The sequence below is a fragment of the Prinia subflava genome, chromosome 16, assembly GCF_021018805.1.
Source record: "Prinia subflava isolate CZ2003 ecotype Zambia chromosome 16, Cam_Psub_1.2, whole genome shotgun sequence".
In the NCBI taxonomy this organism is placed as follows: Eukaryota; Metazoa; Chordata; class Aves; order Passeriformes; family Cisticolidae; genus Prinia; species Prinia subflava.
This window is the reverse complement of record NC_086262.1, coordinates 9,265,337-9,279,447: the sequence shown is the minus strand read 5'-3', so window position 1 is coordinate 9,279,447 and position 14,111 is coordinate 9,265,337. Positions and strand designations below refer to the sequence as shown.

At 40.8% G+C, this 14,111-nt stretch overlaps 1 protein-coding gene across 5 annotated transcripts in view; it reads left to right on the top strand.

Annotated features, from left to right (window-relative positions):
- LOC134558887 (core histone macro-H2A.1) overlaps window positions 1-10,974 on the top strand; it is a 41,313-nt gene extending 30,339 nt beyond the window's left edge. For 4 of the 5 annotated variants that reach the window (XM_063413182.1, XM_063413180.1, XM_063413179.1 and 1 more), the window contains exons 7-9: window positions 2,750-2,839; window positions 6,091-6,265; window positions 10,246-10,974. In XM_063413182.1, the coding sequence (XP_063269252.1) occupies window positions 2,750-2,839; window positions 6,091-6,265; window positions 10,246-10,411 (431 nt within the window). In that variant the 3' untranslated portion in view covers window positions 10,412-10,974. Of the gene's footprint in view, window positions 1-2,192; window positions 2,295-2,749; window positions 2,840-6,090; window positions 6,266-10,245 lie in introns of those variants that run through there. The other variant, XR_010082426.1, reaches the window with a different exon arrangement.
- Window positions 10,975-14,111: the final 3,137 nt, after the last annotated feature.

Sequence of the window (14,111 nt, the reverse complement as noted above, 5' to 3'; positions counted from 1 at the left end):
TGCAGAGTGTCATAGTAGCCTGTACCTGAAGAATAATGCTTCCAAAGTCTGTCAGACCAGACCCATTTAGCCAATGTGCCTGTCTCCTACCCTGTGGCAAAGAAATGCTTTGCTACCCTGCAAAGAAAATTGTCTCTTGAAGCTGGACTGCTCATTCCTTAGTGTAGGTTCCTGTTGCCTCTGACTGCTGTAAGAAAGAATAGAAGTGCACAAATGCTTAGCTTCCAATGATTAACTTTTACCCATCTAAATTTTTTTTTAATTTTTTGTTGTTTTTTTTTCCCTAACAATTTAAATGTACTGAGGGCTTATCCTGAGAATTTTAGAGCCTCAATTTCTGCTAACGCTGTTTTCAACACTGATACCAATGCCTGCTTGGAAAGCATGAGATAATGATCTTATTCTCATGGGAGTGACACATATTTATGCCTGTGAGCACATAAGCTACTAACCTTGAAGCTGTGAAGCAAGACTTCCATCAAGAAACTTGCTAGTGTAGTGGAAAATGGTTAAATACAGTCTGTCCCTTGCCAGATTAAGCCAATTTACAACATAGATGTCAAGTATGATTTCAGTATAAACTCAGTATTAATCAGAAGAGCATAATTGAGGAGTAAATGCAGAATATTTCACTCATTCATACCAAATATTACTTTTTCTCTTCTTTGTACCAGATCTGCAAGAAGAGAGCTCAGTGGAATAAACTGACATGGTTGTTCATTGCTTTTAATTATAAATTAATTCCCAATAGAAGGGAGAAAGCTGATCCTTCTGGATTGAATTAAACCTAACTAGGCTAAATTCCATTAAGTGTACAACAGCTTTGCAATGGCAAAGAAATGACCTACTTAATAGAACTTTGCTGTTCCTAGGTTCTGTACAAGGCTTAATTATGTTTCCCCTTAAAGGGGAAAATTAAGGATTAGGAATGTCATGGGTTTTAGGACTGATCAGAGTTCATGGACTCATGGGAAATATAACTGGCATATATATAAATATAAATAGAAATGATATGGAAATATATACAACAAGAATGTAACTAGAATGGAAGGCTGTTTCATTCCCTCCCCATCCCTTCTCAGTCAGGGGGATTTTATAAGGCCCTGGAGTCAGGCACGCCTGCTGGATGGGCTCAGCAAAGGGCACAGGGTGCTGTGCTTTTCCACTGCCTTTGAAGGGCAAAGGGCTTTTAAGCACCTCAGTGCTGCTCTGGATCTCCTTTCCCAGCAGTCTCCTAAGACACCGTGCTGCTACAAATAAAGCCATTACTGTCTTTTCTAAGAGATTTGTAAGGTGATCCTCTCACTCAGTTGCACTGGGATAGGTATCTTTAAGTTTCAGAAAATTCTTAGCAGTTTGCCTGAAGTATTCATATTTAAAAGCTTAAATGAGCACAAAGAGCAAATTACACTCTGACCTACACAGTCTGACCTTGCAATCCAGTTTTTGGCAAACCCTGTTGTGAACTGGTTATGAAAAAGCCAAAGGAAAGGCAGAGCTTTTGTAATTGTCCTCAGCCACTAACAAAATAGACTCAGGGTCAGAGTCAGTTTTTGAATGGAAAAAAAAGCATTGTTTTCAGCTTTTCAGTTTGGAAGAAATTTAGCAAAACAAACCAAAAGCATCTTGCAGTCTTGTTAGTTCCTAGAGTTATAACCTGATTTAGTAACCAGAGTCTTGGAAGAGGGCCTGTGCTTCCTGGAGCATATAGTATGTGCACTTCCATCAGAAATTGCATTTTTTTTCTTTCTTCATCAGTGGAAGTAAGGGGTGTCACCAAATAAATGTATAGATCTTTAGAGATCCTAGTTCTGAATTTTTGGAAATCAGTTTTCAAAGCAATAGCGCAAATCAGAGCCTTTACGATATCACTGCTTTTTACTTATTTACCTTTATCATTAATATGCACAGTGCAAAATTATGTGGGATGCTTATGTAGTTAGGAAATTGCTTTCTTGGGCTGTTTTTTCTTTCATTAATATTTAAAACTAGAGCTGCAAAATAAGATCTAAACCATTTAGTGATGGACTGCCTTTGTAAACAGCATACCTTTTGGTTGCCCTGACACACTGCACAGCTCTTTTCCCAGAATGACTTTGTCCAGCTCCTTAGTTGTAGTTAGAGAAGTTCATTGGAGGAATGTGTTCCTTGGAGATTCTCCTTATTTCTGAGGCTCTTCCTCTTGGTTAAAGGTGGCTCAACAAGCTGGGCAGTTACCAAGTAAAGCAGCCCGCTGCACTCACGAGACTGTTTCATTCCTGGGGCCACCTGTTGGGGTCAGGGACCAAGATCAGGTGAGTTTCAAATTCTTATTGTGGCAAATGGCTCTTTAAAACAATTTCTAAGAGAAGAGGGGAAATGAACCCTAGGGGAAGGAATTACGAACCTTCAACCACTGTTGAGCTAGCACATTCTTCTGGAACATTTCACACTAAGAGATGCTCATGAGAAGGAAGGAGGTAGGGATGTCATGTCAAATGTTTTTTGACAGTAAATTCAAGTCTGAGAATGTTAGCAAGGGATACCAGTGTGAGGTTTTTGGGTTGTTAGGGTTGTCTTTTTGTTCTTTCTGTTGTTGTTTTGTTGTTTTTAATGACTAGCTAATTCTCAAGTCCCAAAAGGTTTAGATCTTACTTTGCAGTCCCCAAAAAACGTTTGGGCAGAAAACTGTAGAGTGATGTAACAAAAGCGAATGATGAATCACATGCCTGCTGAGATCAGAGGAGTAAACTAACAATTCTCTGTTCAGGGAGCACTTTGGAAAAGAAAGGCGGCAAGGAGTTTGTGGAAGCCGTCATTGAGCTCCGCAAAAAGAACGGGCCGCTGGACATAGCCGGAGGTGAGGCTGCGCTTCGGGACCCCGCCCAGAGCTCTGCCGGGGCTCGGCTCACACAGCCCGGCTCCCCCTGCGGCACTGCCGGGGCTCGGCTCACACAGCCCGGCTCCCCCTGCGGCACTGCCGGGGCTCGGCTCACACAGCCCGGCTCCCCCTGCGGCACTGCCGGGGCTCGGCTCACACAGCCCGGCTCCCCCTGCGGCACTGCCGGGGCTCGGCTCACACAGCCCGGCTCCCCCTGCTGCACTGCCGGGGCTCGGCTCACACAGCCCGGCTCCCCCTGCGGCACTGCCGGGGCTCTGCGGTGTGCAGGCAGCTCCCAAGGGCTGTGTTTGTGTTCTCCACAGTTCAACTGCACACACTGCATCTTAAGTAACCTTTCCCAAAGCACCTGGGGAATGGGCAGTGCTGTAGTGTTACAGTAAAGCCAGGCTGTTCACAGGTATGTGCGTGCACACTCAGTGTGGATCATTAAGGGCACAGTTCAGAAAAGCAATTAATGAGATGCTTATTTTTGAGTCTCCGACTCTGTTAAACATCTGCTTTGCTGAAATGCTGCTGACTTTCACTGAACTTAAGCATGTGCTTAAAGTTCAGCATCTGCTTGGGTACTTAGTTTAATCAGTGCCAAAATCATCACTATAAAAGCTTACGACTTTTTGATGCCTAGTTATCAAAATTTATGTAATATCGGAGAAAAATCTACTATGTGAGTAATAAAGTTTGATAATGGCAATATATAATTTTATACCATCTGTGAAATTGCTGATCCATGTTGTTCATATAGAAGGCTGATTCTGCCATCTGTGTTTATGCTATAAAAATAAATACAGTGTGCACAGTTTTGTAAACGAATCCTAACTGCAGCCGAAGGGGAGATGTAAGAATTCAGCTCTGACAGGAAAAATTACAACTGTTTACTTCTGGAGCTTAATACTTTGGGGGTTTCTCTCTTGCTTTTTAAAAATTTTAATAAGTTTTTCTTGGAATTTTTGTTCTGCAAAGATATGCAGAATCAGTTACTCATATTTTTCTTTTTTACTAACTTCTGTACAAGATTGCTTACCAGCCAACCAAATAGGTGGGAAGTTGAAAAGAAAAGGGTTTTTTTCTCAGCTGTTAGTGCATCCCTCAGATCTGTGGGTTGCTTGGCAGTGTTACTCCATGGCAGCTCTGCACTGCAGTGGGATAAACTGGCTGTTAAGGACTTGCTGGAAGACTCTAGAGCAGAACTAATACATCCATTTTTCAATCCTACATATACCCAGTTTTCAGATTTCTCAGTTCTATGGACATCCCTTTAATCTACCCATAACCAGAATGCTTACCTGGAATGTGACTAGCACAGAATAAGTTCATAGTTGGCTTTCACTTTCTCACTTCCCATTTCAGTGCATTTGCATTTGAAGTAAGGGGCAGCTGCTCTTAGCAATGAACAGTTGTCCTCATCAGAATCCTAATGAGTTAATTAATGACTACCTTGGAAAACACTCCCTGAGAAATATTCAAGTTGGTCATGTGTATCAATACAGTATTTTATTCCTGCAGGGTGGGGATGATATCCACATTTCACATCTGACTAGAGATATGTCAACTGCTTTTAATAGATTTTTCTTGGATTTATGATGTATTTTGAATCTGCCAACATTTGAGTTGCACATTATGACAAATTAACATTGCCTAACACTCAGACTATTCAACATGTTTGGACTCTGCAAACCCATAAGAAATAAAATGCTTGTGCTTCCATTGTCCTTCAAAATGTTCTGGGTAACCCCTGGTCAGGATCCATATGACAAAGTCTATTTTCTCTTTCCTGCAGCAGGCATGAGATAGCATCCATATGTGATGATCATGTGCCAAGAATTACTTCTACTATACTTAAATAGAAAATGCCTCATAAACATTCCAGAATGGAATAGAGGATTTCAGATCTCTAAGCACCTTTTCAAACCTGATTTTTTAATTTTTTAAAAAACTTACTGGTATTTTTATGAAGTTTTGTGAAGACATAAGCTGCCATTTTATACCTACTCTTTTGTGGGGTATTTTAGGGACTGAATCTCTGTGAACACTCACTATCTGCTCTTGTGAGATTTCAGAGAGATGTTTTTGTTCCCTCAGCTTGTGATTAAGGTGGTTTGCTTCCTCCCACCTTTTTTTTTTTAACAAACCAAGTTACAACTTTTTGTTTGCAACCACAGCCCAGTGAGTTTGGAAATGACAGAGATCCTCTTAGCCTGGTTTCTGGCAGGCAGAGCACAGTCTGTTGTCGCCCTGTGATGGGAAGTGGTGAACGCAGGACGTGTTCTCCTACAGAGAAGGAGGCCTCTCATCTGGAGAATCCCTGCCTGTCACCAGTTTGTAGGCAGGGTCTGCTGCATCTTCTTAGTCCCCACATGTCCGTGATAATATTGTGGTGATAAGATATGATTAGCATGCTAAAAATTCTTCTTCATTTCTTTGTACATACAAAGCTTGGCCTGTTGTTACACAAACAGTGTGAATCAAACACTGCAAATCTGTAAATGCATCCTCTACACCTCTCTGGCAAGAATGTGATGAAAGAGAGAAACTAAGCTCAGCATTGTTCAGGTGATCTTGGATGACCCATACACAGAAAAGCTAAAATAAGGCTAGGCCCAAAGTCTTGAAATCACACAAAATGTCTTCATTATAGTTATTCAGAGACAAAGCCAGAATCTGAATTCACCTCTTTTCCATCCTTCCTTTGGTATTTGCAGAGCACTAGTAGCTCTGAAGTGCTCCAGTTTGGGCTGGGGTATGATCAGAAGCTAGCTGAGCGCTCTGTACATTTAGCAGGACTAGCTGAAAGTCGCTGCAGTTGTAACTCCCTGTGCTTGTCCAGCATCCTGTTATTTACTGTATCTCTGCAGTAAAGCCAGCCAAAGCAAGATCACCTCTTGTCTGGGTTTGGATTCTAGCAGCTCCTGCCTTTCTCCTTACCCAGTATACATGTGCTCCCTTTGATGTCAGCCATGAATTCTTGCTCTCTCTCAAATAAGCTCGATCCTAGCTATGATTTATAAATTATCACAGCAAAATGCAGATGGAAATGGAAAACACAAAGTCTCTGTAATCAAGTTATATTTTAAGGCTGTGTGATTTGTAATCTAAAACATTCTCAGTGGCTAAAGGAACGTCTGTTGACTGTTTGCTATTTTAATCACATGTACACTCCTTTAATCCTAAAGAGAGGAAAGTAATTATATTTCATTTTCAATTCTTCCTAGCTGTTGTCAGCGCTGGCCACGGACTGCCTGCAAAATTTGTGATCCACTGTAATAGCCCAGGCTGGGGCTCAGACAAGTGCGAGGAGCTGCTGGAAAAAACAGTGAAGAACTGCTTGGCTCTGGCTGATGAAAAGAAGCTGAAATCAATTGCCTTTCCTTCCATTGGCAGTGGCAGGTAAGGCTGTCAGGCAAACCTGATGCCAAATAGGTCACATTCTCTAAGTGCCATCTGGTATTCCAGTCCCTTCCCGTGTACAAAACACATTGTTACAATGCAGGCTTTTTTCTTCCGTGTTTAAACCAGTTCCCTAAAAGAAGAGTTTCTTCTAGGTTTGTTCAGGCAGTGCATGGAGCCTGCAGTTTTTCCTGAGTCCTAGTTTAGTGTTGGCATATCTCATAGTGATCCCTGCAAATCTTAAAGCATGCAAATGGATTAAGAGCATAAAATGAACTTTCAAGAGAATATTAAAAGACTTCTCTCAGACAATCAGTTCATTCATATAAATCGGAGATGTGGAAAAGAACATGAAGAAAAGGGGTCTTTTTGCCTGATTTTAGTGTGTAATGAAACTGAACTGTCTTACAATGGCCAGAAGACATGGTTTAGTGTTTGTTTAAGCAGCAAACCTAAAGTGCCTTGATTCTCAGGATTTGCAGAGTCACTTCAAGCTTTCATCCAAAATCCATAAGCTGAATTCCATGCAGTTTACATCATGGGACTATTTCATTACCCTTGCCAAGGTCTTTGAAAGCTTCAGGCTGAAGTTCAGGGCCTCTGGCTCTCTACAGTGTGCTCAGTGCCTTTGAAAGTCAGATCATGTTAAAAGTCTCAATCCAGACTGACTGCACCTTTAGTCTGAGGCCTCTGGGTTTGGGGTGCAGAGGGAGGCTGGGAACACCTAGCCCTCATTGATGGCTCAGTAAGAAGACCAGGGGCCAAATCCAGGCTGAATTACACAGTTGTATCTCTTAACCCTGAACAACTGACCCTCTTGAGTTTGTCATTAAAGAAGTTGGCTGGAGAACAACAAGAATATTCTTCCCATTGTGCTGTGTTGGAACACTAGACTAATTCTTGCATAATCTGTGGTCTAGGGCAGAAAACATTATTTGAAGTTTTGGGTGAATGACAAGAAATAAAAGTTTCATTAGGATGCTAAATTTAAGCAACATGCATCATACAAATCTCCAGCTAAGGTTAATTTGCATAGGTGTCATTTTAAGGAGATAACTTGAGCAAACTTTGCAGAACAGTAGAGAAATAGAGAAAAGGGTTCGTAGTAACCTGCTGGATTAGCTGTCAGGGTCACAGGCTGGTCACTAGAAAGAGAAGCTCTGAATCACTCTCTGGGAGAAACTCTATTCCTCCATGGAATAATGTGGAGAGTGCAGAGTGACTGTGGAATTTGTTATGTAAAAGTGGGACCATGTAAAGTATCTTCCACACAGCCCTGTCTTTTCTGGATAGCTCCCAGCAAAGAGCCATTCCCAGCCCTTGTTGTGAAGTGTGTGATTGGTGCTGGAAGATGATGAAGCCTTGAACAATCCTCAGGATTCACATTCTGTTCTGAAGTCTGGTTACTGACAGGCAGGATCGGGGGCAAGTTCTCCACTTGGCATATACATGTCATTATTACTTGAGCCAGTTGAAGTGGTGCTTTTAAAAGATGGAGAGGAATCAAAAGGCCTTGAGTAATATATGAGGTTATGTATTTTTCCTTTTTTCCCCTTAATTAGATATACTCGTGCATAAGTTAATTTTTGAGAGAACATAATATATTCTGACAATACTCTATACTTGTTTTTATGAAGTCAAAATCATTAAAAAAAGAAAAAAGTAAAGCTTTAAAAGATAGCAAATGCCAAAGACACCACATGTATGCAGCTGTTCTAGTACAGGCATCTGTCAAGCAGACATCACCCAATAAACCCACATAAACAGTTTCATTCTCTTTTATAGTTGAGGAATGGGATTACATGAGGGCAGTTCAAATAAATCACAAGGGGAAATAAAATAGCATACTTGTAGCATTCATTGGGCCAGATGCTCAGCTACAGCCAACTTATGGAGAGCACAGCTTGGGTGCTGTTCAGAGGTAGCCTAGAGTTCAGTCTGGTAGGGCCAGCAGGAGAAAAGGGAAAGGAGAGTTAGGGATTGAACATGAAATCATCCTCTGAGAAGGGATTTCATTCTGAGGCTCTGACCTTGATCTGAATTGACACTGGTTTGGCAAAAGTCCCAAACTGCCTTTTCACAAGAATTTAACTCAGACCCATAGATCAGTGCATAAGGCTTCTGTTTCTTGCAGCCCACACATGGCCATCAGGCCAGCACCTTTCTGCTGATTTTTCTGCTCTCTTTCATTTCTTTTGGGAGAGGTGTCCTGAGCAATGGATTGTTATCAGCTTGCTTGGCACTGTGCCTTCCTTTCACCAGCCACTCTTCTTTCAAGTGCCCTGGTGTGACCACCCTGCCAGAACACGTGGAAGTTGTGTGACTTTAGAGGCCCCTGAGAACAGTTCAGCAGCAGTGTATGTCCCCATTCTGATGCTGCCCTGCATGACAGTTCAGGAGCAGAATTCCTGGGACATCTCTTCACTGAATGCAAGGATGGAACATTCATAAGTAACCTGCAAGTGCTCAGGTGTGGAGGCTGCTACCTCCTGAGCAGCTCCAGTGTCAAAACTGCTCTCAGTGGATTAACTTCACACACAGCTGATTATCCCTGAGCAGCTCATTTGCCTTTAGAATAGTATGAGCTTTGCTCACAATGCTTTTTCCTTTCTTTTTTTATTCTTCTTCAATAGAAGAAAAAAATCAGTTATTTTCAGGAAAGAAAAAATAGTGTAAGTTATTTCATGCCATCATTTTTTAAATACCACAAACATTATCTTCAAGCCAGCATGTATAATATCACATTACAGGCAGGACTGACACAGAATTGCTGTGTGAGAATGTTTTTTGGTAAGGCAATGTGCAGCAAGTGGGCCATGTCACAGGAACTTGCCCTTCACATTTGGTGTGTTGCAGCAGAGAAAAAGAGGGAGATTAAATAGCATTTTACTACCAGTGTGGTGCTTCAGTGAGCAAGTGCTAAGAAATGTTCACCTGTTAGAGCCAGAGGTGAATTAAGCCCAGCTTCTTTGAACTGCTTACAAAATACTGAGGAACTCATCCATCTGTGTAATCTGTAAATTATTTGTAGTATTAATAGTACACACTTTATAATGGGGAGTGTTAACTACCAGGTATCTGTAAATGCATGTCAAGGAACCAGGTGATGTTCAACAGGCTCCTTCAGGGTTTTTTTGGGTGCTACTCCTAAGAGAGTCATCATGTCCCATCACCTTCAGACTGACTATGGAGCGCACAGCCCTGAGGCTGGGGGAGGGCACAGAATTTGGCAGGGTAAAGCCATGGTCTGGGTGAGCAGCAGTATTTCAGGAGTGACATAGCAACAAAGTTCAGGCCATGTTCCAAGCAGTTACCAGGTGTAATTCCAGGAGTTTGCCATGATCTATAAAAGTCAGGTCATAAAGTTCCGGTCATAGCTTTGTTCAGACCATTCTACTTGTGCTTGACTTGTTTGAAGATTAGATGAATGTTTAAGACAAGGATTCCTAGATAAAAATATGAAGAAGTTTATAAGAAAGGTTGTCAGGTTAGGTCCTGTAAAATCCTGTGCTTAGTTCTCATTAGTAGTGGTAAGACCATATTGTACTTTGGGTCTTTTCATGTTTCATATTCTATATCAAGATTTCTGTCCCTTTTTACTTTTCTTTAACAGTTCCTTTGCTTTCAGGACAGGTTTAACTTTGCAGCTCCAATATACACTGCTTTCCAGAACACAGCAGGCTCTTAGTTTACTTACCTGTTAAATGAGAATTATTGACCCATCAGGTATTATGAGGTTCAACCCATCAGTTTGTGTAGACTCTGTATTCATATTTTGGGAATGCTTTTCTTCTGTTTGAGCATTTTAAGTCTAAAAACAACAAGTTTATAGCTTCTAATTCAGACTGTAAACACTGTCTTTGCAGCTTTATTTACCATGAGGTGTTGGAGAAAAGCTGGAGCTTTCCCTGGGAGGTTAAACCATCAAAAGTTGGTTCACAGTGTCTTGATTTTTTCTTTTTTTCCCTCTCTTCTTCTAGAAATGGCTTCCCAAAGCAAACAGCTGCTCAGCTGATCCTGAAAGCCATCTCCAGCTATTTTGTGTCAACAATGTCCTCTTCAATCAAGACGGTGTACTTCGTGCTCTTTGACAGTGAGAGTATAGGGATATACGTGCAGGAAATGGCCAAGCTAGATGCCAACTAAGCCTAGAAAGCTACAGTACCAGCCCCCTCTTCCACCCATCAGCATCCCCAAATCCTTAACTCATTGTGAGGCAGAGCATCCCTTATTTTAAATTTTGCTCATCTAGGGAAATAAAGGTGAGGTTTTTGTTGTTTTGTTTTGGAATTTTTTGTTTGTTTTGTTTTTCCTCTCTAAACTGTTTTATGTTGGCACTGATAGTTGGCATTACTGCTGTTAATGCATTGTTATACCAGGCATTGTCTGAAGTTAGTGTAATCTAGAAGATTTTATAGTGTTATTTTAATGAAGTATGGATTGAAGCAGGAAGCTGTTAGGAGTATGTAGTCTTTTACTTGTGAAAGAAACAGGCCAACCCTATTTTGTAACTGTGTTGTGGTGCTTTATCAATACATCAAGTGGCGTTCCTTTCATTTTTTAAAAGAACAGATGCTATAAACCTAATTTGTGTTTGTTTATTGTCTTAATGATTCTGGAAGAAAAAAAATACAGAAACCCTGTTGTCCTTAATTATATTTACAATTTTGAAACTGTGTGAATTGATTTAGTAAAATGTTTGAACTGTTGCTCTTGGTGTACCTGGATTGATTTTTCCTTTAAGCCTTTTTTTTTTAAATTGTACAAAGTTAGCTCAGAGAGGGTTGAAAGCAGATCAGAATCAGTGACCTGGAAGCTTGTTTGGATATGCTGGGCATCTTCCCTGTGCTGGCTGCACGTGAGTGTGCTCAGTGACACTCACAGCTGGGATTTTTCCTGGAAGTGTTCACACTTCCCAGTTGTTGCTTCAGATCCTCCCCTTCAGAATGTGCCCTAATTACCTATTCAGTTCGGGAGGTTGAAGCCTTTTAGATCAAGCAAGGCCCAAGATTTTTTGAACTCTTTCCAGTCATCTAATACTGGCCTGTTTGAAGCTACTTTGTATTTTTTCCAAATATTTATGAGCCCTGTTTGTAGTGGTGGCCGTGTCCTTTGCACAGCTGAAATCCATACCAACATAGACCAAAGAAGTTACACTGTTAAAAGCTATTGCTTGTAGATGCTGCTCTGTGGGAGGCAGCTCTTCCTTTGAAGTTTTTTGCTGATTTCTAGGTAGGAGGCATACGTTTTCCATCTCTGTTGAAAACTTACTGATGAAAGAGTATTTCACATCCAGTCTGGATTGGCCTGGAGCAATAAACAGACCAAATCTGACTTCAGTAAGTTCAGGAATACCAAGTATTGAAAATGTGTAGCTTGAACTCCTGCAAAAGTTTGGGGTGTTTTGTGGAGAAGTCAAAATACTTGGAGGCTTCAAGTGTAGAGGAGCAGTGGCACCAATAACAGAAGGCAAAATTTAAAATATAAAATAAAAGTTATTCTGAATATATACCCAAAGTTAAAAAAAACAAAGAGCAAGTTATTTTTGTGCTTCAAATGCATAAAGTGTTTGACCAGAATAGGAGCTCAAACTTTAAAATTTTTAGGGGCCAAAATGCATTTAGTGAATTTCTTAGACAGCAGCTTAAGGGACAGTAAATGAAATAAGGTGCAATACTTTGGACATTTAATTGTGAAGCATCTGCTACTGCAGTTGAATTGATCCTTGGAGTTCAACTGAACTTGCACTTTCCCCAAGTTTCACTAGATGTCACTAAAAGAATTGAAAAATATCAAAAAACCCTTATGAGCAGCTAACTTAGAGTGAAATGGGCCATGATCTTTTTCAGCACAGGAGGGGATTTTTAGCACAGGAGAGCACACATTACTCTGAGCATTCAGATAATAGAATCCTGATCTGTTTGCAGTTTAGAATTTACTATACTGTATTAAATCTCACTGTTCTAAACTCTGAAAGTTTTTACTATTTATCCAAAGATATTTTCTAGGTATTTGAAAGTACAATCTCCAGTGGCATTTAATAGATCACTTACAATAGGCTGGGAGGGCCAACTTTTGTCTTTCAACTAGAAAATCCTAAGTAAACTAAATTGTAATTCAAATCACATTGACTTGCTTCTTCTGGCCTCACATCTCAGCTCTTCATTTAGCTGTGGGCTACATGAATAGCTTGGCTGCCTTCATTGGGATCACCTGTCATTTGCCATTTTATTTGCTGGGATTATGGTGCTTTTGTAAGGAAAAAACAAAACCAAAATCATTTGCAGTGTTGGAGCTGGTCTCACACAGGGCATTGCCACGTTCTCTTTCCATGCAAACACCAGAGCATCCTCTTCTTCCTCCTCCTACAGCCCAGAGCCATCCGTGTTCACCCACATCTCCCAGGAACCCTGCTCCAAGGTCCCAAAATCCAGCAGGCTCTGTCAGGAGAGCCAGAGATCCCAGAACAAGCTTGACCTCGGGCAGCCCGAGTAGATTATGGCACCTATTCAAGAACCTAGAAGTAACATATCAGGTTACATCCATAACAAGGAAAACAAGAGGAGAAATTCCTGCTAACATGTGCACTGGGGCCACGACATAACTTTGGGAATCTCTGTGGCATTTTGCTTATTGGAGCTAAACATGCATGCTTCACTTGCTAAAAAAAATTAATAATAATAAAAAAGAAAATCACACTCTGGGAAGACCACACATGGAAAAATGTCAGTGAGGTGCCTTTACACCTTCTTCTCTTACTGGTAAATTTATTCTGGCTTTTGCCTGAACACAGCAGTTAAAATAGACATTCTCTAAATCTTTCAATACGTTCAAAGTAAAAAAGTAAAAAAGTTAAAAGCATTTTGTGGCCAATAGCATTTTTAATTCACATCAGGAGAAGTCAGGTGGCTGAGCAAGGATGACCCTGACAGGAGGTACAGACACATGGCAGAGACTGTGCCTGTCCTGATCCCTGCTGCATCCTGGAGATCCCACTGCTCCCTATTTTTGGGCAACTAGGCAAAGAATAAAAAACTAGGCAAAAAACTGCACTGCTTCCATGACTCAGAGATTACAGGTCTGACACTACATTTTATCATCAGCATTTAAACTAGAGCATAGCTGAGAACAAATAATTGTTCTAATTGTTTATTGAATGATTGATTTTTTTTAAAAAAAATAATTAATTTTAGATTAATAACCCAAGCCCTTTTAACCATAACGTTGAAGAAGCACAGTGTGCAGCAGGGTAACAGAAGGACCAGCGGGACATCATCAGGACATCTCCAGAGATTTGTCATCAAAAATGCTTCCATGTGCAAGATTTTATCACAATTGAGAAATGCAATTCAAGGGTCCACTGGGAGCAGTACCAACATAATCATAAGGATAATATGGAAATACAAAAAGATAGGTGATAATAGCTAGATAGGAGAGTGTGTAATCCTCCAGCCACCACGTGTACCAAGGAAGAGCCACTGAAGTGACTGTAGTTTAGTAAAACTGTGAGGAAGACTGGGACTGGAGTAATTAGGTGTGAGCAAAGCACTTTTAGAAATGTTTTTTTCAGTAAGAAGGTAAATCAGGAGCCTTCCTATTTGTATAAACTCTCCAAAAACCAGAGTAGAATCAGAGTCCTAGGATGGTTTGGATCAGAGATCATCTCTTTCCAACTCCCTGCCTTGGGCAGGGACACTTTGCACTAGACCAGTTTGCTCAGAGCTCAGCCCAACCTGGCCTTAAACACCTCCAGAGAATTTAGAAAAAAACCTCCAAAAGGGAAAATAATAATACACAGACAAGACATCAGAACCATACTCAGACTGAAACAACCAGAGAGGCAAAA